General features: G+C 40.4%; 1 protein-coding gene across 5 annotated transcripts; it reads left to right on the forward strand.

Moving 5' to 3' along the window:
* The first annotated feature begins 1201 nt into the window (after window positions 1–1201).
* Window positions 1202–23603, forward strand: LOC147170720 (uncharacterized). Of its 5 annotated transcripts, XR_015095553.1 has the most exons (22): window positions 1202–1366; window positions 2519–2630; window positions 2937–3159; window positions 3903–3989; window positions 4159–4244; window positions 4351–4433; window positions 6304–6415; window positions 7053–7227; window positions 7852–7956; window positions 8074–8171; window positions 8308–8390; window positions 12300–12411; window positions 12983–13184; window positions 14446–14532; window positions 14635–14735; window positions 14895–19823; window positions 20717–20839; window positions 21042–21095; window positions 21516–21663; window positions 21747–21815; window positions 22987–23064; window positions 23177–23603. XR_015095553.1 is itself a non-coding variant. In XM_086080240.1 (21 exons), the coding sequence occupies exons 1-21, from the start codon at window positions 1318–1320 to the stop codon at window positions 23011–23013; spliced, it is 7065 nt and encodes a 2354-aa protein (XP_085936366.1). In that variant the 5' UTR covers window positions 1202–1317; the 3' UTR covers window positions 23014–23603. The 5 variants fall into 5 exon arrangements, 4 of the variants coding, with proteins under 4 accessions (XP_085936366.1, XP_085936364.1, XP_085936365.1 ...); XM_086080240.1 differs by having other exon boundaries at window positions 22987–23603; XM_086080238.1 differs by lacking the exon at window positions 22987–23064.
* Window positions 23604–24001: the final 398 nt, after the last annotated feature.

Here is a 24001-nt window from a genome sequence, read left to right on the forward strand (position 1 = left end):
ACACTTGGACAGAATGGGCAACACCGGAACACCCAACACACTTAGTTTGTTACAATATTTTGAATGTCTTAGTGATAAACAACTCAACATTACGGGGAAAAAAAGTTTATTTATAGAGATCCATGCCTTAAATGCACAATCATCTTCGTGGGTGGGCACGCACGGACCCCTATGGCCCGCCCATGGCGACGGGTGTGTGTCGTCGCGCCTCGCCTTACAGGAGGCTGGGATACCCGAAGGAAAAGAACTTCGCGAATGTAGTTAAATGTGCTCTGCAATTAGCTGGTGACCAGTTCAGGGTGTATCCTGCCATTCACCTAATGTTAGCTGGAATAGGCTCCAGCAAACCTCTCACCCTTGTGAGGATAAGCGGATCGTACATTAAGCAGATGGATGGGTGGACGTAACTGTCTGACTAATGCTCAAGAGTCATACCACTATTGTTTGAATTATTTAGAAGGTGTTTCTCAAAACTTAGTCAAAGCGGCATTAGCTTTACACTTCATCAGGAATGTAACCTTGTAATAGCTTTTGAGAATTGAATGTGGAGTCTGGCTCACATGTAATGCACTTGAAATTGAGTTTTTCTTAAAATACAGTAAAGGTATTGGTCTTATTGCTTCCTGATTTGTGGACTATTAGGCATATGTGACCAAAGAAACTGGGTGAAATTCAGTGGGGTAAAGGCTCTAATTGTGAGCAGCTAAGTGATGGCACTCTGTAGCGCTAAGACAAATGTCCTCTGTTTAGGGGGCATGAAAAGCAATTATTACCCCTTTTACAAGAAAATACAACTAATCTGACGGCTAAATTTATACCAAATTAATGAATTAAAATGAATGGATATGAATCTATCTATTTTATAATCAAAACTATAACAATCCAATGCATTCACTCTGTATGAAGTGTTTTGTTTTTTTTGCTTTTTAACCGATCTACTGAACGAGATTGTTTTTTTTGTTTTTATTTTTTAGAACGCATACCTGAGCAAATTAAATCGTGATTCGTGACCAAACTAGAGGAATAACGGGACGTGCTATTAACATACGTGCGTGCGTTGCCCGTCGGACAAAACCTTTGTTTTTCACATTGCGCTACCCCACTTCAAGGAGATATTTCATGGCAAGCTTACTTTTGTGACGGCGCCGTCATGACGAATGTACTTTTGACAAAACGTTCCGAGTGCGTCACCATTTTTGCCTGCAATGAGTCAATAATGTCGGCGTCCGTTTTAAATGTAAATCGAGCTGAATGTGACACTTGTGTTACAGAGTAGTTCTTGCGAGCCAACTTGTGTCTGGAGCAGTCGTTAATGGCATGGAGGTCGTCGAGGAACACGGTGATAAATTTGAGTTCTCTGAAAAAGGTACACAGGATCTCCCACTCTCCTGATAGTTTGATCAATTCGACGATTTATGATTTTTTTTTTCTGATTAAATGTGCTGTTTTGGGCTACTGGAGCATAGATTTTTATTACCCTCTTTACTACATGGTACACGTACACCTGCAATAATTTCAGAGGTGGTAAAAGTACTTTATCTGTATTTTAAGTAGAATTAAATACAGTATGTGTATTGTGTTTAAAAAAAAATACTAGTAAAAGGCAGCTACCGATTTAACTCCTAAAGCTATGAAGTACACAATTTTATTTTATTTTTTAAACCAATCTCTAAAATGTACTTGAGAAAATAGTAGTAGTAGTAGTAATGATAATAAAAATAATAATAATAATATTTATCATTTGTGATATACAATAACCGTTTTGTTAACTTAAATTACTTATATTGAGCTTTTATTGTGTCGTTTTCTATGATCACAAACTTTGGCTCCCTTTGTGCTAAGGAAATAGGAAACGACCAATCACGGCTCACCTGTTTTCTGGGTTTTGTCAGCAAACTGAGCCATGATTGGTTGTTACCTATTTCCTCAGTAGCTACATGTGATGACATGTCATCTTAAGTAACAGCAAGTGGCAAAATGTGTTATTAAAGGTATTAATTGTTCATGAAAAATAATGAAGTTATCAAATTCATTATAGACAAAATATGATGTTCTTAATGTTGAAAATGGCTCAAATATCCATTTAAACACTTACTATACTTGTTGATAGTGTTTTCACAACACATCTCAAATTTTAGGTAACTTGGGGAAGGGGTTTGTGAGCTATGGGCCGCCAAATTTTACTTTTTTTCTGTGGAAGTGGGTGTGGCTGCCTTCCTTTCAACCCTTATATCTCAAGAACCACTCGGTCAATCTTCACAAAATGGGTATTTTTGAAAAGGGAAATCAGTAATTCCAAATCTACAGTCACTTAGAAAATTGGTTCATATTTTAGTAACCCTTTGACCTTTTATTTTAGTTGACCTTAATACACAGTGTAGCTCAGTCTCTGGCTAAGGACATCCTGAATAGCATCTTTTGTCATTTTTGTGCTTTTACATTTAACACTTTTACATGTTACTGAGTAATAATCAGTTCTCCAGTTCTAATAACTGTTTTTTTCCCTCCACCTCACCAGAGCTCAAGGAATATGCGCAAGAAATAGGAATTGATCCAGAAAAAGAGCCAGAACTTATGTGGCTTGCCAAGGAGGCCATGCTTTCCCCATTGCCGACGGGATGGTTGGAGCGGTGAGTCACTGGAGGTCATACAGTGCTCCATTTAAAAACAATCAGACATTGCTTTTGAACTGGGGTTCAACGGAACGTCAGTCCATCACTTGCCAGAAGCCAGGCCGTCCATCCATGATTTGTATTTGTCAAATATCCATAATATAGCAATAAATACTCTCTTTACAAATAATCCGAATTTTCTCTAATATATTTCATGGCTCAGGCTTTATAGGGTTAAATCTTTTGTCCCTTAGCTAGGTGTGAATGTACCGACGAGATGTTGTCATCTTTTTTGACTTAAATCTTCTGACTTCTCACCTGCAGTGAAGACGAGAGTGGGAAAATTTACTACTACAACTCGCAATTGGGCACATCCATTTGGGAACATCCCTGCAAAGTGCACTACGGTCAGCGGGTGGGTCAAGAGCGTGAGCGTGCCCTGCAGGCGCCTGTTGATGGGGTGCCTGATGTGAAGAAGAACAAGAAGAAATTGAAAGAAAAACAGGAGGAAAGGAAAAGGGTGAAGGAATCACTCAAAACACAAGGAGTAAGTGTTTAACTCATTCACTGCCATTGACGGCTATAGACGTCAAAAATTAATTTGAACTATTTCTATTGTTTAACATTTTTCCCACTTTTGTTAACAAGAGTATGGAAACCTAGAATGTTTTTATTGTATTAGAACAGATATAAAATGTTTGATTAATCGTGAGGTAATTAGTGAAGTAATGCGATTAATTACAATTAAAAAATTTAATCGCCTTATGCCCCTAATTTTTAATAATCTTTTCGTTAAAAAAAGATTAAAAATTAAAAAAATAATAAAAAATATTTTATTTATTTTCTTTAAAAATAAAAGATTTAAAAAAAATAGGGGCGTCAGGCAATTTTTTTTTTTAATCGGAATTAATCGCATGACTAAACTAGTTAACTCACGATTAATCCCAAATTAAAAAAAATCTGCTCTAAATGTACAAAAAAAAATGTAAACTAATAGAAATAGTTAAAATAAATTTATGACGTCTATAGCCGTCAATGGCAGGGAATGAGTTAACTTGTACCAATAATTTTTTATGATTTGTGTTTAGTTCTGTTGTCTAGTTACTGTATGTGTTCAGAGGGTTTCTCAAACTGGTCTGAGCTCCTGTTTTTTATGGCAGGATTTAAATGATGCAGCAAGTGCTGCACTGAAATGTCCTTTAGTTTCTTAAGAAGACATGATTAATTCCACAGTTTAACCAACTTTCAAATGATGTGTGACACAAATGACTATGTCTGGTTACACCTCAGGAATCAAGAGAGAGCAATCCAGAAGCAGCAGAAGATGATATTAGGGCCATTTCTGGAGACCACCGTTGCGATTCACCGCAGCAACAGGTACGTTCCCTGCTTACGTACCTACTCAGCTTCAGTTTTGTCTGCATTATAAAAGCACAACCTTTTGGTCAAGTCAAGTCATCATCATTTAGGTAGCGCTTTCAAAGAGCCGCTTTATGTTAACAGTATTTTGTCATGTAAATTGTTTGTCCTGTGTCGTGTTATAAAGCTGTCGGGAGAGTTTTTCAGCGAGAGAGTCGCTGGAGAAGGGGAGCATGGGTTGGTAAAGCAAAAGAAGATTAAAGCAGTTGAAAGGTTTGTGCTTTGGTCATGGGAATCTGATGCTATCATCATGTGCGTTCGTATTTCTAAAATGCTTGAAGATGGTCTTCACTATAATATGGCACTTTGTTTTTGTTAGTTACCTTGCGTGTGCAGCAGCCATAAGTGGCCCCCAAATCCTTGAGGAGCTCCCTGATGAAGAATTTAAGTTCTCTGAAGAAGGTACAAATCCACATTCCCAATATTCAAACCTATGACTGCATCGACACTACATTTAGGGGTGTCAAAATTAGTGCATTCATTTTGAGTTGTTTTAAAGTACCTTTAACGTCAATATTTTTGTAAACGCATGATTAATGACCGCCTCTTACTTGGAAAGCCTGTACAGGGGGAATTCCAGTTGCAACACAGCAGACACGTCCATGTCAAAAGTTAGCAGTAATAAATTTAATAACCGCATATATTTGTGGAGACTGGGGTCAAGTTGTATTTTACACTTTTACAATTTGTGCAGAATTTCACAAGTTACCTTATGTTAAAGATTAGATAGCTGCTGGGCAAAATTTCTTTTTTTCTTTTTTTTCTTTTTGACTCTTTTCCCACATAAGAACAACATGGAAATTTTATTTTGGGATTATCTCATGTTTTTTTGTTGTTATAGTGGACGCCCGGATAATATGACTGTAATGTGTTGTAAACTTATTAAGCTTATATGCAAAAATTTTAACATGAACATCATGCAAATCAACTTACGATTGTGATTGGTTAAGATCCAATCATGAACCAGAAGTGTTGACATCATCTCAAAGATGCGTTTTATTGGTTTAGACATGCAAGTTTGTCATGTCTACTGGTACCATCTATGGGTCTGAAGGGGTTTTAATATGAAAAGAAAAATGCACTGAGCTGTCACCAACTTCTTACAAATGCAATTATGCAATCTTATGGCAGATAAATGACCTCAACACAAATCAGTAGTCATTTTTTACAGTACAGTACATCTTTTTAACTCAATCACTGCCGTTGACGGCTATAGACGTCAAAAATTTATTTGAATTATTTCCATTAGTTTTACATTTGTGCCCACTTTTGTTAACAAAAGTAAGCAAACCTAGATTTTTTTTTTGTATTAGAACAGATATCAAATTTGTGATTAATCGTGAGTTAACTAGTGAAGTTATGCGATTAAATACGTAAAAAAATTGTAATCGCCCGACCGCTCCTAATTTTTTTTCTTAAAAAAATTAATAAAACAATTTAAATCGGGAGTTAACTAGTGAAGTCATGCGATTAATTATTTTTAACAATTGTAATTGCCCGACGCCCCTAATTTTTTATATTTTTTTCTTTAAAAAAACAACACATTATTAAAAATAAAAAATACAAATAATAAAAAAAAGAAAAAGAAAAGATTATTAAAAATTAGGGCATCAGGCGATTAAAATTTGTAATTGTAATTAATCGCATGACTTCACTACTTAACTCACAATTAATCACAAATTTTATATCTGTTCTAAATGTACCAAAAAAAATCTTAGGTTTTCATACTCTTGTTAACAAAAATGGAAAAAAAATGTAACTAATAAAAATAGTTCAAATTAATTTTTTACGTCTATAGCTGTCAATGGCAGTGAATGAGTTAATTTTAACTCAGCTTTATGAATTATTATGAAATTACTGTATCAATGACGACAAGATGCAGCGTCTAACAAATTACGAAGGGAGGTGGGCAAGTCTCAAGGAAAACGGAAACTATCACTAAAGATGCAGTAGAAATACACAGCCTGCCCAGATGACGCTGAAGTTACCATTACACTTTCACACCCACCTACTATTGTAATGTTTTATCCAATATTTCCTGGAAAAATTTGTTTCTTAAGCAGAATGAGAAATTATGACGTGATTCATCTAACGGAAAGAGGGAAACGGTGATGTTAACCATAGAACCAAAAAATGCTACTTACTTCCATATAGGAAGCACTGTCTGAATGAGCAATGCAACCATAAATCTCTGTTACTCTGCAGTCCTACTCAGCGTTATATTATAACAGTTTTCCTTTGCTTTGTTTTTTCATTTTCACTACCTAAACAGAAATCAAGGAATATGCTCAGGATATGGGCATTGATCCAGAGAAAGAGCCGGGCCTCATGTATCTTGCCAAGGAGGCCATGTTTGCCCGACTTCCTCCAAAATGGATTCCTGTGTAAGTAATCAGGCATGTTTTCCCCGGTGCCTTATTAGCCTGGCGCCGCGCTGGGCCATTCAAGCCCTCTGTTGAAACCTCCTTCTTTTACTTTCGGCTTTTCCCTTCAGGGGATCACCACAGCGAATCAGTTGCCTCCATCTAACCCTGTCCTCTGCATCCTCTGCTCTCACACCAACTACCTTCATGTCCTCTTTAACTACATCCATTAACCTCTTTGATCTTCCTCTAGCCCTCTTACCTGGCATTTGGAAACTCAGCATCCTTCTGCCAATATACTCACTATCTCACCTCTAGACATGTCCAAACCATCTCAGTTTGGCCTCTCTGACTTTATCTCCAAAGCCTCTAACATGTACTGTCCCTCTGATGTACTCATTTCTGTTTTTATCCATCCTGGTCACTCCCAAACATAATCTCAGCATCTTCATCTCTGCCACCTCCAGCTCTGCTTCCTGTCTTTTCCTCAGTGGCACTGTCTCCAGACCAAACAAGATCGCTGGTCTCACCACACTTTTATAAACCTTTCCTTTCATTTGAGCTGGAACTCTTCTATCTATCACACATCACTGAAATATTGCTGATCAATAACATCTATTACTTATTTGACCGTATCTTTCTGACTGGGTCTTCACAGCCTAGATGGGAGTGGGAACGTGTTCTTCCACAACTACCGTTCAGCCATAACCACATGGGAACATCCTTGTGATGTGCACTACCGCAAACTGGTGGCTCAGGAGCGTGAGCGCATGCAGCAGGCCAGTGCTCTCTTGGCATCAGAAGGCAAACAGAACAAGGAGGGAACAACTAGCGTAAGTGTGCCTTATAACTAACTCTGTGTTGATGCCAAGTGTGTGTGTCAAGTTTTTGAGAGAGAGCGTTCAATTGGCATGCTGACTGCTGGAATGTCCATCAGAGCTGTTGCCCGTGAATTGAATGTTTATTTATCTACCATAAGCCGTCTCCAAAAGCATTTCAGACAATTTGCTGTGGTTATTTTGATATGTGTTAAGACTTCTGGCCTTGTGTTTTATTTTTTAACGGAGGAACTATCTTAAAAGTAGAGGACGCAGTTTTCAAACTGCTAGCACAATTTGAGTATAGCCTCACTTCACTTCTTGACCCTTCTTCTTCGTGTCTCTGCCCAAAGAAACGCCCACACCTCACTGACGGCTCACCTGTTTTCCGGATTTGGTCATGTGAGGTTTGCAAGCTGAGCCCTTAGGCACTATGATGTCATCTTCAGTTGATGGCCGGTGGCAAAATAGCCGCTCCCTGAGATGGATAAAATGGGTGGATTTTGCTGCTGAATTTATTTTCAAACGCAATATTATTCAGAATATTGTGTTTAGACTAATGGAAATGCATAGAAGATATTATTGTAAAGACCATTTTTTAACTTGACAATTTCAAAGTACTGCATGTATGCAATTAAGGATTCCAGAGGTGCCGATGCTGATTCAGCAGAGGAGAAGACCAAGCCAGAAGTGATTGACAATTCCCATTATAACAACCACAGTACTGAAACACCACAGCAACAGGTACAAATGCTGTTTGCGACATACCAAACCAAATGACAAATCTTGTAGTGCTGGCCATTTTCATGGGAGCTTGTTTACATGACTGCTAACTGTTTTGTCCTTTTTTCTGTCTTGAAGCAACAAACAGAGTTTGGGGTCTCTGGCAATTATGCTTGTTGTGACAGTCAATTGGAGAGTGATGCCAAAAAAAAATGGGAGAATGAAACTGCTAAGAGGTTTGCTGCTCTTTTACTCATGGAGAACTGTATCAGTGATTCAGTTTGTTGTACATGTTGATTCCGGACTGGAGCTCAAGTTGTCATTTGTTGTTGTGTTTCCTATTCAAACGGAATGTAACCCTTCCTTTATTAGCCACCTTGTGTCTGCAACAAGCACAAGTTGCCAACAGATCCAGGAGGAGCACAGGGATGACGAACTTTGTTTTTCTGAAGAAGGTACACAGTACATTGATCAACATTGCCGATATATTCAAAGCTAAGGTCCCACAATTTTAACAGCTAGCTTCTGGGAAAAACTGATTTAATGTGTTGATCTATACTGAATTATTGATACTCTTGATTTTAGATCTTTATGCTCTACAAATGATTCTCAAATCAAAATATTGATGGTTTTGATACTGCAGTCGTTTGCTACTAGCTCTGTCAACACACCCATGTGGTACCCATGGCTGGTGAATGGGTCCCATCTGGGCTACCCAGCTGGGTTCCAGTTAATTTTGGCCAGGGATTTCATGGTGTCCCAATGTGGGCAAGCCCAGATGGGCTCAAGGTGAGCCTCATATGGGCCCTAGCTAAAACCTACATTGGCTTAAAGGTGGGCTTCTTTTGGGCCCTAGCTAAAACCCATATGGGTATGGAATGGGCTGCGCCTGGGCTCCCCAGCTGGGTCCCAGTTAAAAGTTGATTTGATTTGTGGGTTTTTGAGCAGATCAAACAAATATGTCATGTTCCGAAAAGCCAAACACAGCAATACATTACAACAAACAATCAATAAAGCAAAATGTTGACTTAAAAAAAAAATAGATTGCCATGACAGAGATTTGAACTAGGGTACCATTGAACTAAAGTCAGACACCCTAGCCACTAATACATTTAACATTACATCAACCTATCACTGATTGTAGCTCCAAATTTTAACAGTGATTTTGGTGTATTCTTTGTGAATCACCCTGTACATTTAACCAATTTTTGCTGTGCAGATGGGCTCAAGTTGGGCCTCATATGGGCCCTAGCTAAAGCCCACATGGGCAACCCAGTTATCTCCCATCTGGGGCCCACTGGGCTTATTATGGTGTTCCTGATTGTACCCATTAGGGCTCCTTTCACACTTATGCTACACAGTTATTTTCTTACAAGCTTTAATAACAAGGCGACCAATAATAAGATAAATTACCTTATTATTGAACGCCAAAGAACAACAAATGGTCAGTGCTCCGTCACTGTCAAACAGAATTATTAATTTTCCAACTCAAATGAACAGCCTGAAAGACTTGTTGAGGTGGCAAAAGGTTGCTTGTTGGCAGGCTTCCATTAATTGGCTTGAAGGGGGAGGGGTTTTCCCATATCTTTTCGGAATCCTCTGCAGCACCACTTTCTTCTAGGTTTGAATATTAATCTGGTGCTATCAAACTTGTATGAAATGGTCCATTTATAGTCCAAATAATACATATTGTCACCCTCTTAATATAATTGCCTAAGTAATTTTTTTGCCCCCAAATATTTTTTTTGCCTAAATCATCCCCTTCTGATGCAAATTAAAAAAAAATGTGTTTCATGAAAAATCTGGAGAATTTTATTATTTTAAGATAGTGTCAATATTAAGTTGAAATATAGATTTATTTATTTTTTTGGGGGGGGCATTTTTTTTTTCCAAAAAGAAAATCTTAATTATAAAGAAATATAGGCCATAGTAAGCTCTATTGCACATGCTGTTACTGTACAAAATTTGAATATTTTGGAGTGAAGCCAGGGCCCAGTTATGGCCCATACTTAGTTTCACCCATCTACTGCCGAAGTGGGGCCCAACAACGAAGCCCACTCTAAGCCCATGCCCAGCAAAAGCCCAACTAGACCAAGGGGTGCTCATATGGGCCCCAACTATACATGTTTACTGGATAGGGAGCTAGCTAACTAGCACCTAGCGCTAAAGCCAAACTGTGTCAGGTTTTTTACTTTCTGGACCTGGATTTGCCACCTCTGTTGTGGACAAAGGTTGTAAGATATTTCAGGTTAAGCCAAATCACTGAATACAAGGCATTTACACTGTGTGCACAATTATTCTAACCTTGCTCTGCAAGCTGAATTCTCGCTGTAATTGTGAGTTTACAAACTCCCGAGAATACATCTTGTCCCGAGCCAGTTGATTTTCACCAGTGGTTCGGACCAATCACAGAGCAACATTGTGTTTGGGGGCGGTAATTGCTGCTGTGACGAGTACCAGGAAGCACTGACACCATAGGAAACAAACCTTACAAGGTTGGGGAATCCAGGTCCAAAAAGTAAAAACCCTACCATAGATTGGCATTAGCCACAGGTGCTTCTACTCAACTGGCACGTAAACAAGCTCGTCTCCAGCCTGTGACTAAAGCCAAACTGTTTCAGGGTTTTTACTTTCTGGACCTGGATTCCCCAACCCTGTCCCCTAACATAGATGAATGTACACTGCAATTAATCAGCGTTTCCTTGTTGAATGTTGAACAGTGAGAGAGGCTATTTTCCACCCTACGACAAAAATGAAGACTACATTTTCATCCATGGCCGTGATTGGTCAGGTAGACGTGCAAAGATGCCGCATCCTCTAATCAGCTCGAAGTATTGTACAGAATGTCCCGCCTTACCCAAGCAAAACACCATGGAGCAGTCCCAGATTGATATTGTGGAGAACTCCCTTCAGTGAATCACAATTATCAATCTGGCTATTGCTAGGTTAAAATTATTTGGCAAGTGAGTGTCATAATTTTTATACATATTTTACAAAGCTATACACTTGAATGCTTATTGCTTATTGGATGTAAGCATATCAGGTGATATGTATTTATGTAGTCAGGACCTGGGTTTCCTACCCCTGATCCAGTCTATCAGGAGTCACTCTTGCATCTCAGCTATTTCTTTGCACAGTCTTGACGCATGTGTTGTTTAGAGGTCGTCGAGCTCCAGCCTTCCTTACGTTTACCGTCTCTGAGCGCTAAACACCAGGTACACCTTGTAGTTCTCGGCTATCTGGGCAGTTCGCAGTTGTGAAATATGACGGCACTGGAGGATCATGGGTTCCTAGTAGCTGCACGTTAGATTTTTCTCAAATCTTTTAAGGGGAAGTCAACCCAAAACATGTATTTGACAATAATATGTTCTATGCAGCCCCACTATTCTAAATATGCTATTCTGGTTAATATTGTGTCAGTGGAATGTGAATTAAGAAGCAAAATCCAGCAGTTTTTATCAATATGAAAAGGCGGCCATTTTGCCACTTGCTGTCAAGTGAAAATGACATCGCAGTTGCTCAGGTCTCAGGCAACAACCAATCACAGCACAGCTTCAGAAAAAAAGGTGATCTGTGACTGGTCGTTGCCTGAGCCCTGCGCAACTGTGATGTCATTTTCACTTGACAGCAAGTGGCAAAATGGCCACTCCGAGATAAAAATGGCTGGATTTTGCTTCATAACTCATATTCCACAAATGTAATATTAATCAGAATGTCATGTTTAGACTAGTGAGGTCACATTTAACATATTATCGTCAAGAGGTTTAAACTTCCTCTTTAATTTTCATCTTTTATTCTCCACATTTCTTATGACTGCAACAAAACGTTTGATGGTTCTGTGATCACGCCCCAATATTTTAGCAATTTCAACAGTCCTGAATCTCTCTGAAAGACTTTTCACAATGTCGGACTTTTCCAAGTCAGTTAAATATCTTTTATATGAAAAGAAGCTGCCTAATAATTAGCACACCTTCATATGGGGTGTTGATCTCCTTAGGCCACACCTTCCCACACACTCCTTTATAACACAAATACAAATCAGCTGATACGGTTAAATCCAACAAGGTTTTAGCCTTTCAGGATTATACAACTTGAAGTTGGAAAATATACATGGAGATCATGATATGGTAAAAAAAATACTCACTTGGCAAGTTTGACATCTTTGGCCGTATCCAGGTACCAAGGGAAAACGTGGGGCTTTATATGGCACTAAACACTGTTCGTGCTGCAGTTGTTTGGAATAAATATATAGGGTTATGTAATGATTACCAACCAATACCAACTCTAATGTTACTAGGTATTGGAGCTGAAAGGATATCAGTGTTGTCTAAATTGTCTATCTTTTAATTTGCTTTGTGTTTTAGAGATTATGCAGTATGCACGGGACATAGGCATAGATCCAGCGCGAGAGCCAGAGCTTATGTGGCTTGCCAAGAAGGCCATAGCTGAAAAACTGCCTCCGGGATGGTTAGAGCGGTAAGTTACTTGAGGTGATCCAGACATTTTTAGACTTGCTCTGGAAAAGATTGTGTGATTTTTACGACCGTTATATTGCAAGACTGACTGCCTTGTAGCACTCATTCTGAAATTAAATTAAATTCCGGTGTCTGTGTGAGACTACGTTTTGAATTTATGTAATGTTTTGTGCTAAATTAGATTTGTAGAACAGAAATGGGGAAAATATATGCCAACTCATCATCATCAATCATCTTTCTTTCTTTCTTTCTTGCTGTAAATATTTAGATACATTTTCATGCCAATCTGGATATTTACTTGAGTCTTTCCAAAGGCACAAACATTATCTACAATCCATGTTGGGGGACCAAATGTCATGGCAGTAAATTTTTATCATCTGGATCCACACGTTTTACATTATAACCAGTATTCATTTCTGTTAAATTGGTTAAGTAATATGGGCAGCCACTGCCGTAATGACTTCATATCAAGCTAGCAGGTTGTGAAGGAATAAGTGATTCATTGTACACTAACAAATGAAAAATACCTGCTAATTTACTGTATAGCCTCTCTTCTGACTTGATCCATCCAGGGAAGATGAAAGTGGGAACAACTCCTTCCACAACTGCCAGTTAGACACGTGCATTTTGGAACACCCTTCAAAAGTGCACTATAGGCAGGTGGTGGTTCAGGAGCGTGAGCGTAACCAGCGCATGGCTGTTCATGGGCCCACTGCGGTTAAGAAGATCAAGAAGAAAGTAAAAGAAAAGCAGGAAGAAAAGAAAAGGATGAAGGTAGCAATCAAAACACAGGGAATGTTTTGTTGTTGTTGTTAGGACAACACATGATCCCATCCAAAAGTATTGGTACAGTGAGGCCAATTTTTTATTTTAGCTGAATGGAGAATTTAAATATTTGTTTGAAATCAAAACGATAAACGACACATGAGATAACAGGAATGAATGCCTAAACTCAGCTTCATATATGGGTTTTGTCGGTGTACATTCACATTCACAGTATACTAATTTTTACAGAGTAACCAACATTAAACTTGGAAGCCGTCAAACAGAAAGCTATCATAGTAGGAATTAAGAGGATGAGTGCTGGCTTTTCTCTTAATCTTGTAACCACGGGCATACCATTGTAAGTTATATTTCGTTTGATACTTTTCAATAGGGATGCACGATATTTATTGTACCGATAATCATTGGGCCAATATTGGGAGAAACTGACGTAACTTGTATCGGGTCACTTTAAGAGTCCAAGGCTCTGTTGCATGTCATAGGAGGCTATGTCCGAGGCTCCCTTGCGCTCACCCGGTCCGACGGGCCGTGGCACCGTCTTGGGGGCGACCTGCTTGGGTGCAAAGTGCTCTAGACGCTGGAGAGAGATGATTACCTGGCCATGCCTTTTTATTTTTAACTGTACTTTGACCTTCCTTTGCTGAATATTATAATTGTGTGGACTTAATTGACATTGAGTGCAGTTCGAGCAACTTTTCACCGCACTTTCAACATACTGGACGAAATGTCGCAACCACCAGGACCACCGTGGGTTGTTGTCAGGTCTGGCAGGCGGTAGTAAATAATAGTGGGGCAGCCGAGCCAATCTATGGCTAAGCAAATGGCTAAGAGTAAGGATTATATTATTTTTTTATTATAATTTTAATTTATTTTGAGATACCATTTTTTGTTTTTGTTTTACCTGTCTTTGTTATTGCACTTTGTATGCAGCAATGGCTGGTTTGAAGTGCTTTATAAATAAAGTTGAGTTGAGTATTCAGTGTACAAGAAAATCAAAGGAAGTAGCCTTACTGTTCCAATACATTTGGAGGAGAGTGTATGAGAAACTTGCTGGGTAGTGAACATTGCTGTGATAATTATTTCTTATTCTAGAGGTAAAGTCTATTGTACACAGCATCACTTTAAAAAAAAAAAGAGGGGAAAAAAGCAATGGAATACTGTTTTGGTCTGCTCGATTTGATTTTGAAAAAGTGCACCTTACCTTAAGTCTGTTGATCTCTCTCAGTCTTGATCTCTTTCTGTGCATGTGCAGAAAAATAATTTCCGTAGTATTCACGTGGATTCAGCAGAGGAGATTACAAAAACTATGACTGAATCATCTCAGCAGCAGGTACTGCAGGTCTGCTTTGAATGTCCTCGTGAAAATATTTTCATTGAGTTGTATCAAAACTTAATTTATTAGCGTGTAAGCGACATGTTGTTTTGGTTTTGTCTCTAAAAGCTGTTGGGAGAGCTGCTGGATTCCCATAATATTCCAATAATGGATATCGAAAAAGTGGGGAATGAAGAGGCAAAATGTGAGAAGACTGGGATTGCCATAAGGTCTGTTTATAGAAAGATGTACTGTGACAAGATGTTTAGTCGTATCTACTAGATTCCTGACTGGATGTTGTTTTTTGTTGTTTGCTGCCGTTGACATCAAGTTAGTCATTTTAGTACATTTGAAGTACCTCAAATAACATTGGCTTTCCCTTTGTTTAGGAATGATAATCACACAGATAATCAGCTTCCTCTAAATGCTGTTGAATTTGGTCCTTCCACTTTTGAGGACACAGTGGAAGAAAGCCAAAACTATGAAATCACGTCAGAAGAGGAAAAGGCAGGCGGGGAGAAGTACAGAACTGAAAAAGAGCAGGGTGATCTCAGACAGTCAAATGTAGAGAAAGAGATAAGGTGCATGGAAGTCAAACTGGATGGTAAGGAGGACACACAGCATTTAATGAGGGAGGAGACAAAAATGCATATTCTCCAAAAAGATGTGGGGGAGGGATTTCAGTTGAGAAGTGAAATGGAGATAAAAATACATCCCCATCACAAAGACCTTGTAAAAGAGGAAGAAGGGCGATTCGATGCAGATCACCAGAGGAGAGAGGAGGAGGAGATGAAGTTGTTAAAGGAGAGAACGTTGAGATTGTGCCGCTACCAGAAGCAGCTGAAGCGAGATGAAGAGGCAGAGACAGAGCGCTTGATGAGGGAAAAGGAAACAAGAACACTGCTCTTCCAGATAGAGCTGAAGAGGAAGGAAGAAGAGGAGATGGAGCGCTTAAAACGGGAGATGGAAACTAGAACATGTCTCTATAAGAAGGAACTAAGTGCGGAAGAAGAGAAAGAGGTGCAACAATTTAAAAAGGAAAAAGAGAATAGAAGACATATCTTGCAAGAGAAACGGAAGAAAGAGGAAGCAGAGGAGAAAAAGCAAGTTGAGCAGTTGAAGAAGGATAAAGACTTGAGAAGACAGATCTATTTAGAGAAATTGCGGAAAGAGGAAGAGGGAGAAGTTGAACAGTTGAAGAAGGAAAAAGAAAAAAGAATGTGCCTCCTAAAAAGAGAGGAAGATGCACAGCTGGAAGGATTCAAGAGAGAGAAAGAGATGAGAACAAGTCTCCGCCTGGAGGAAAGGAAGAAGGAGGAGGAGGAGGAGGCAAAGAAGTTAAAGCAGGACAAGGAGACCAGAGTGCGTCTTTTTCAGAAAAAGATGACACAAGAGGAAGAGGAGGAGATAGAACAGTTGAAGAAGGAAAAGGAGAAGCAAGTACATTTTCGCCAGGAGGAGCTGAGACGACAGGAAGAAGAAGAGTTGGAGCGATTAAATGCAGAGATAGAGGCAAGAATGTGTCAGCAAAGGAGAGAGGACGAGGATAAGATGTTGCTGAGAAAGAAGACGAGAACAAAAGTTGAGATGGAGCTACGGGGAAAGGAAGAGGAGGAGGCAGAACAACTTATGATGGACAAGGAGAAGAGAATGGCTCTCCATTTGGAGGAGCTGAGGGAGGACGAAGATAAGGAGATACAGCGGTTGAAACAAGAGAAGGAGTCTAGAATGCATCTCTGCCGCAAAGAGCTCATTCAAGAGGAAGAGGAGGAGGTGAAGAGGTTAAAGATGGAGAAGGAGGCAAAAATGCAATGTCGCCGACAGGAGCTGAGGAGAGAGGAAGAGGCAGAGGTTGAGGAGTTGAAGAAGGAGGAGACCAGAATAAGGATGGAGATGCACCTCTGCAATGAGAAGTTAGTAAAACAAGAAGAAGAGGTGGCACAGTTAAGAACACAGATGGAAATGAGAATGCGCTTATGCCGGGAGGAGATGGAAAAAGAGGAAGAGGAAGTTGTCAAGCGGTTGAAGACTGAAATTGAGATGAAAGTTCAACTTTGCCGGGAGGAGCTGAGGAGGGAAAAAGCGGAGGAGAAGGAGCAGTTGAAGAGTGAAATGGAGGCAAGAATGTGTGACCACCGAAATAGGCTCACAAGAGAGGAAGAGGAAGAGGTTGAGCAACTGAGTACTAAAAAGAGGGTAAAACTCGAACTCTACCAGGAGAAGCTAAGAAGGGAGGAAAAGGAGGAGACAGAACACTTGAAGACAGAAATGGAGGCTCGAATGTCCGTCTGTTTGGAAGAGTTGAAGACAGCAGAAGAAAAAGAGGTGGAAGAGCTGAAGAGGGAGAAGACTCGGTTGAAGTCGGAGATGGAAATGAAGATGCATCTCTGTGAGGAAGGTCTCAGGAAAAAAGAAGAGGATGAGAGGAAGGAGTTGAAGACGGAGAAAGAGCTTAGAGTGCGCTTTCGCCGGGAGAAGCTGAGGAGAAAGGAAGTGGTGGAGGTGAAACAGATGAAGACAGCCAAGGAGGCAAGAATACATCACTGCAGGGAGGAGCTGAGGCGAGAGGAAGAGGAGGCCATGGAGCAGCTGAAGGCAGAAAAAGTTGTCAAAATGCATCTCAACTGGGAGGAGTTACGCAGGGTGGAAGAGGAGGAGGTGGAGCGCTTCAAACAGGATAAAGAAATGAGAATGCGTCGCTGTCGAGAGGAGCTCAGGAGAGAGGAAGACGAGGTGGAGAAGTTGAAGGAGGAGGAGAGTGAAAAAAGGAAGGAAATTGAGACGAGAATGCGTGTTCGTCAGCAGGAGCTGAGGCGAGAGGAGGAAGAAGAGCTGCGGCGTTTGAAGTCCGCAATGGAGGCAAGAATGAGCCTGTGCCAGGAGGAGATGAGGAGAGAGGAAGAAGAGGAGACTGAGCGTTTGAAAATTGACATTGAAAGACGAATGCATCTTCAACAGCAGGAGCTGATGAGAGAGAAAGAAGAGGAGTTGGAGCATTTGAAGAAAGCGAAGGAGGCAAGGGTGAGACTCTACTTGGAGGAACTAAACAAAGAGTTAAATGAGGAGTTTGAGTGTTTGAAGAAGGAGAAAGAGATGCAAATGCACTTCCATCAGGAGGAGCTGAGGAGAGAGAGAGAAGAGGCAGCAGAGCGTCTGGAGACCGAAAAGGAGAGCAGAATACAGCTCCACCTGCAAGAACTGAGAAGAAAAGAAGCGGAGGTGGTGGAGCAGTTTATTCAGGAGAATGAGATGCAATTAAAGGCTGAGATGGACAAAAGAATGAGCGCTTTCCAGGAAGAGCTGAGAAAAGAAGAGGAGGAGAACGCAAAACATTTGAAGAAGAAGAAGGAGATGAGAATCAGCATTCACCAGGAGGAACTGAGGAGGGAGGAGGAGCAGGAGGTGGAACGTATGAAAAGGGCCAAAGAAAGAAGAATATGTCTCTGTCAAGAGGAACTGAGGAACGAGGAAGGAGCGGCGGTGCAACTTTTGAGAAGAGAGAAGGAGGCAAGAATGTGTCAGCAAAGGAATGAGCTAAAGCGATATGCTGATGAAGAGGACCGGTTAAAGAGGGAGAAGCTGAAGAAGATGCGTGTCCGACAGGATAAGCTGAGAAGAGAGAGAGAAGAAAATGCGGAGAGGTTGAGAAATGAAAAGGAGACACGATTGCGTTTCCGCCAGGAGAGGGAGAAGGTCAAGAGAACATGTGTGCGCCAGGAGGATGTAATCAAAGAGGAGGATGCAGAGTCGCTCGCGAGGGAAAAGGAGAATCTGTCAAATGAAGAGGCACAACTACTAAGCGGGGAAAAGAAAATGCATTCATCCAAAGAAGAGCTGACGGGAGAGGAACATGGAGAAGGCGTAGAGCAGTTAAAGAAAGAGAAAGGGTTGAAAGCACATCTCCGTCAGGAGAAGCCACAAAGGGATGATAATGTGGAGCCGCAGAAGAGGGAAAATGATACCAAAAATTCTGAGTTGCAAAAAGAAGATGGGTCGAAGAGTGAGAACAGAACATGTCTCCTTCAGGAGACACTGATATCAGAGAAAGAGGGCGAGAACGGAGAGACCATGAACGTGGAGAAGAGAGCATGTGTAGTCCAGGCAGAGCTGAGTGAGGAAAAGGTGGCAGAGTATTTGAAAGAAGAGAAACAGAAGCCATCGCAGATTAGTCAGGACAAAATCAGTACAGAGGAGGAGGACAACGAGAAAGAGAAAGAGGACAATGAGAAAGTGAAGAGCGAGAAAGAGAAGAAAACACATCTTGGTCAGGAGGAACCGTGCAAAGAGGAAGAGGATGAGCTGGAGCGACTGAAAAAGGAAAAAGAGCAAAGAACACACCTCCGCCTGGAGGAGCTGAGGAGACAGGAAATTGAGGAGGTGCAACGGTTGAAAAGGGAAAAGGAAACAAGAATTCTTCTCCGTCAGGGGGAGCTCAGGGGTGAGGAAGATGAGAAAGCGCAACTTTTAAAACGTGAGAAGGAGAGACGGACATGTCTCCGCCAGCAGCAATTGAAGAGAGAGGAGGAAGATGAGGTGGCACGGTTGAAGTGGGAAAAGGAGAAGAGAACTCGTCTGCTGCAGGAGAAGCTGTGGCGAGAGGAAGAAGAGGAGAGGTTGAACCGAGAGAAGGAGAAGAGAGCGCGTCTCCGTCAAATGGAGCTGATTAGAGAGGAAGAGGAGGAGCGGTTAAAGAGGGAGAAGGAGAAACGAACACGTCTTCGCCAGGAGGCGCTGAGTAAAGAGGAGGAGGAAGAGGCGGAGAAGTTAAAAAAGGAAAAGGAAAAGAGAATGCTTTTACACCAAGAGGATCTGAAGAAAGAGGAAGCGAAAGAAGCCGAAAGGTTAAAAAGGGAAAAAGAGAAAAGAATGCGTCTTCTCCTGGAGGAGCTCAAAAGAGAGGAGGAGGTAGAGCGGTTACAAAAGGAGAAGGAAAAAAGGATACGTCTCTGTCTGGATGAGCTAAAGAGAGAGGAAGAGGACGAGATGGTCAGGTTGAAGAGGGAAAAAGAAAAGAGAATGCGTCTCCGTCAGGAGAGGTTGAAAAGAGAAGAGGAGGAGGAGGTGGAGAAGTTGAAAAGGAAGAAGGAGAAGAGAATGCATCTTCGCCAGGAGGAGCTGAGGAGAGAGGAAGAGGAGGAGTTGGAGCAGTTAAGGAATACAAAAATGGGCCTCTTCCAATTGGATCTGTGCAGTGAGAAAGAGGAGGAGTTGGGGAGATTCATGAACAAGAAAGAAAAGAGAATGCGTCTTCATCAAATTGACCTGAGGGGAGAAGAGGAAGAGAAGAAACTGAAGACCGAGTACAAGGAAAAGCTGAGGTAGGTTATACATATTTTTAGCATATTTCAAACTTCCACCACTGAACAAAAATGTCACCAAAAGTACAGATCCTGAAATTAGTCTCATTTTAATGTGCAACACACGAAAACAAATTTAAGCAATTTTATTAACTTGGTCAACAATTCAATTTATGATCTTAATTTGGTTAAACAATTATTTTTTTAGTGTGCCTTCATCAACGGGATTATTGTCAAAAGAACATGCCAAAAGGACACATTTGGGGAAAAAAAGACTTCATATAAACCCATTGACTGTCTTTGTTTTTTGTTTTTAAATACGGGACGGCAGAAATATGTTACGTCAAAACTCGCCAAAACTGAATGAATGAGGAAATCAAATGTCGTGTGTGGCTCAAAGGAGGCGGAGATAGAGGGAAACTCAAGGTTCATTGGATAAACCTGGTAGCTAACGGGGTTAGGTTAATAGTCGGTTACTACGGTAACGGACCGAGAGTTTTAAGTTACCTCTTTTTATGAAACAGGTTAGAGTTACCTCTTTTTCGCTGGTTTCAGTTCCCTTTCTGAAACAGAAAATGCAGTTTCCCGCATTTCAGGGTTAACAGACTCAGGGTTCTCACTAAACCTGCTTTGTGAAATGGACTCCAGATATAGTTTTGAAAGTTGACCTGATTGAGCAAGACTGTTATTAAAAATATATATATATATATATTCAGCACCTCAGAATTATCATAAATCATCTTAATAAATAAATAAATGAGGTGCTGAGTGACCAATGGGTGCCATGAAGATAGGACAGTGTTAAATGAAAGCAAAATGTGGAGCCTTAAAGTACATTTTGGCCGTCAATGGAAGTTTTTACGCTCGGAAATGTTGAAGTATCTGATGATTATCCAATGTGTGCACCTCCTAAGGGCTTTGCGCCAGTGTCTGCTGGCCAAGAGGAGAGACGAGGAGGCATTGTTAATAGCTGACCAGAAGGAGGAATTACCTGAATCTGTCCAGAAGGAGATAGAGGAGGAGCAACTTAAGATCAGGTCAGACACAAAAATGCAACAGTTCGAAATTGTTACTAATTCCCTTTTATTATATTTTCTATACTGTATTATCCTGTGCATTTAGAACCTCAAGATACCATCTCCACTTTTAGAAATGGTCATGTGGACCGCAAATGGCTAATTTGCCAATTGTGGTACCGTACTAATATCTTTGGACTGATGTGTGTGTGCGCGTGTGCAGGCAGGACCGTGAAGCTGTTCTGAGGGCACTTTGCATTGCACTGGAAGAAGAAAGGTCAGTAGTATATAACAGGCTCAAGGCTCAAAGGCTGCAAAAGCAACACAGTATGTGACCTTGACATATTGATGAACTTGACGAGGCAAAATGTGCCACCACAATTGCTGACACATTGCATGGCATATACAATGTACAAATTGCCATTTTAAACCTATTAAATGTTGTTATTATTATTATTTATTTTTGGGACTCAACAGTTATCCCTCTTCTAAATCACACCTATTATTGGTGTCATTTTAATGACTGACATGTAAGATTGGCCTTAAGCCAGCAGGAGTTGTAGACTATATGAGGCCTCAGTCTGACTTGTAGTAAGCAGTCAGACAAGTAATGGAATCGAAGTTGCATTTTTAAGAGGTATTTAAATTTAAGTCATTTGATCTTTATGGCTAAGGTGATGAAGTCTTTTTGTTGTAGGCCTCAAAACGTGGACCTGCCTGGTCACCCCACACAAAGGAGGCAGTACTTTGAGCATCTGAAGGTAGAATCTGAAGAGAAGCTGCAGGAGGAGAACAGCAAACATCAGGACGACGGCGTGGAAAACTTTAAATTCTTCAAACCCGAGGTGTGTGAAGTATTTGTACTTGGTTCCCCATCATTTGAGTTAAACGATGTTATGTCACATCTGCTGATTGTGTGTCACAACAGATAGGAGACATGAAGATTGTCGATCTGACTGATTCGATCTTTTGCGAGACTCTTGATCTGATGGGTCAGGTAATGTGCTAATGAATTAGGGCTGAATGATTAATCCAATTCAAATCGACATCGCAATGTAGTAGAATACAATTTTCAAATTGCAAATGCTCCAATTTGAGAAAGGGAGGGGACTGCTACCTATCAATTGGTTAATAGGCTTTATTTTATATATATATATATATATATATATTAAGGCTTGAAATAAGGGGTTTTGCGTCAACAATTTTATTTTGCGCCTCATTTATACACATTGAATAGCAAAACTGAGAATCAAATGCTGAGACGACCGTCTAAAGAAAGAGGAAGAACCATGTCACCTACAGCGGGTAGTCAGAGGTCGAGGGAAGCTCTGCTATTTACGCAGAAGCAGCTAGCTAGCTAGCAACAGCTTCAGAGGGCTACTAGTGCGCCTAAATACGCACCCGAGTCAGTCACGCTCCTGCGTGGCGGCCAATAAGCTTTAAAAGTGTCATACTCATGCTAAATGCTACGCTAACCTAGGATTGGCACAGCTAGCGCGTTTAAGTGCTTGGGTGATCGATGACACTGCTGATGTTTGGCTGAGCACAGTTTTGTGAAAAATTGAAGTGATAACGCTAGTGATGGCAAAATGAAGCGTCATGAAGCACTTGCGATACTTTTTGACTCCTCAAGATGGCACTCATGATTCAAAGATGCAATGCAAATGTAATCCATTTTCATTGCACTTGCCTTTATCTTTAAACCAAGAGCACCATCTAGAGGAGTCAAAAAGTATCGCAAATGCTTCATGAAGCTTCATTTTGCCATCACTAGATAACGCCACAGATTTGTTTGCATTATTGCTGTAATGAGATTTATGACTTCCTGATTTATGTTTATGCCACACGTTGGTCGAATTTTGGGAAGCTGTCGTTATGAAACGCTTAATGGACTGCAAGTCAATGTGTTAAGTAAGTTAACAACTCTGAAGTTGATCAATTCTCTTTCATAATGATTCACAGATCATTTGCCTTTATTTTAGTTTAAGCATTATCAAACCAAACCATTAAAAAATAATCAGTTATTTATTGTTATATCGGTAGGGAAGACTGCCTTGCAAAAATAATTGCATGTTAAGTCACAATTGCAATATATTTTTCAAAATCATTCAGCCCTACAATGATTTTCATGATTCATTTTTAATGTATGTGTCATCTCCCTTTATTAGGCCATCCCGCCCACATGGCCGAAGTAGCAGCGTCAGATCTTCTGTGCTTTGCAACATAGGTTAAGAAGCACCACACCGGTCTGTTCTCAGTAGATTGCTTTTAATGTGTGTGCGTGCTTGCGTATGTATAATTGACTCTGTATGGACTCTCTACCTTCAGTGGTAGGTAAATAATGTCATTTTTCCTTAGCTGCAACTGTCCACATTATGCCCATCCATCCGTCTGGCTTACGGGCGAGCAGGAGGCCTTTCCCGGTGTACACCTTGGACTACTCCCCGGCCAATCAAAGATGGTTGATTATGGATTTAAAATTGCATATTGAGCAAAGCTTCTTTTGAGCATGCAGGGTCAACACAAACTCTAATTCAGAATCTGTATCTATTGCTGCACGTTTGCCTTCAGTTCAGTTTAAATGTAAAACTTGCGTCAGAGCTCATGAACTCAGTAATTTTAGAATGCTTAATGTACTTTGTAGAAGTAATTGTAATTGGCTCGTGTGTGCTCATTTGAGGGTTCAGTCATTCTCTTAATTTAATTTGTGAGGAGCGTGGTTCCAAACCTGCCTTGAGTGAACTGTTGTGAATTGCCACTGCATAAAATGTTCATGTTGCACAAATTGCTTGATTTTTGCAATCCTTCTAACACCACAGATGTCTTTGTGCTGTATTCACTTCACATTAACTCAAGTCCCAGCAGCAAAGTTGCATACCGTGCTGCTTGGTAGTGATGGCAAAATGAAGCTTCATGAAGCATTTGCGATACTTTTTGACTCCTCTAGATGGTGCTCATGGTGCTCTTGGTTTAAAGATAAAGGCAAGTGCAATGAAAATGGATTACATTTGCATTGCATCTTTGAATCATGAGTGCCATCTTGAGGAGTCAAAAAGTATCGCAAGTGCTTCATGAAGCTTCATTTTGCCATCACTACTGCTTGGTACTTAACACTCACATCAAATTTTCTCATTGAGATGAATGAAAATTTCATAATACATTCCAGACTCCCCCCAAAACACT

Source organism: Leptonotus elevatus, chromosome 7 (assembly GCF_054856555.1).
Source record: "Leptonotus elevatus isolate MCC_2025b chromosome 7, RoL_Lele_1.0, whole genome shotgun sequence".
NCBI classification, from domain to species: domain Eukaryota; kingdom Metazoa; phylum Chordata; class Actinopteri; order Syngnathiformes; family Syngnathidae; genus Leptonotus; species Leptonotus elevatus.

Bases quoted from the DNA above. Each gene is read 5' to 3' on its own strand.
- LOC147170720 (XM_086080238.1), top strand. From the start codon at position 1,318: ATGGAGGTCGTCGAGGAACACGGTGATAAATTTGAGTTCTCTGAAAAA. The intron at 4,434-6,303 runs GTACAAATCCAC...CTACCTAAACAG, and splicing joins ATTTAAGTTCTCTGAAGAAG to AAATCAAGGAATATGCTCAG. The intron at 12,412-12,982 runs GTAAGTTACTTG...TGATCCATCCAG, and splicing joins CCTCCGGGATGGTTAGAGCG to GGAAGATGAAAGTGGGAACA.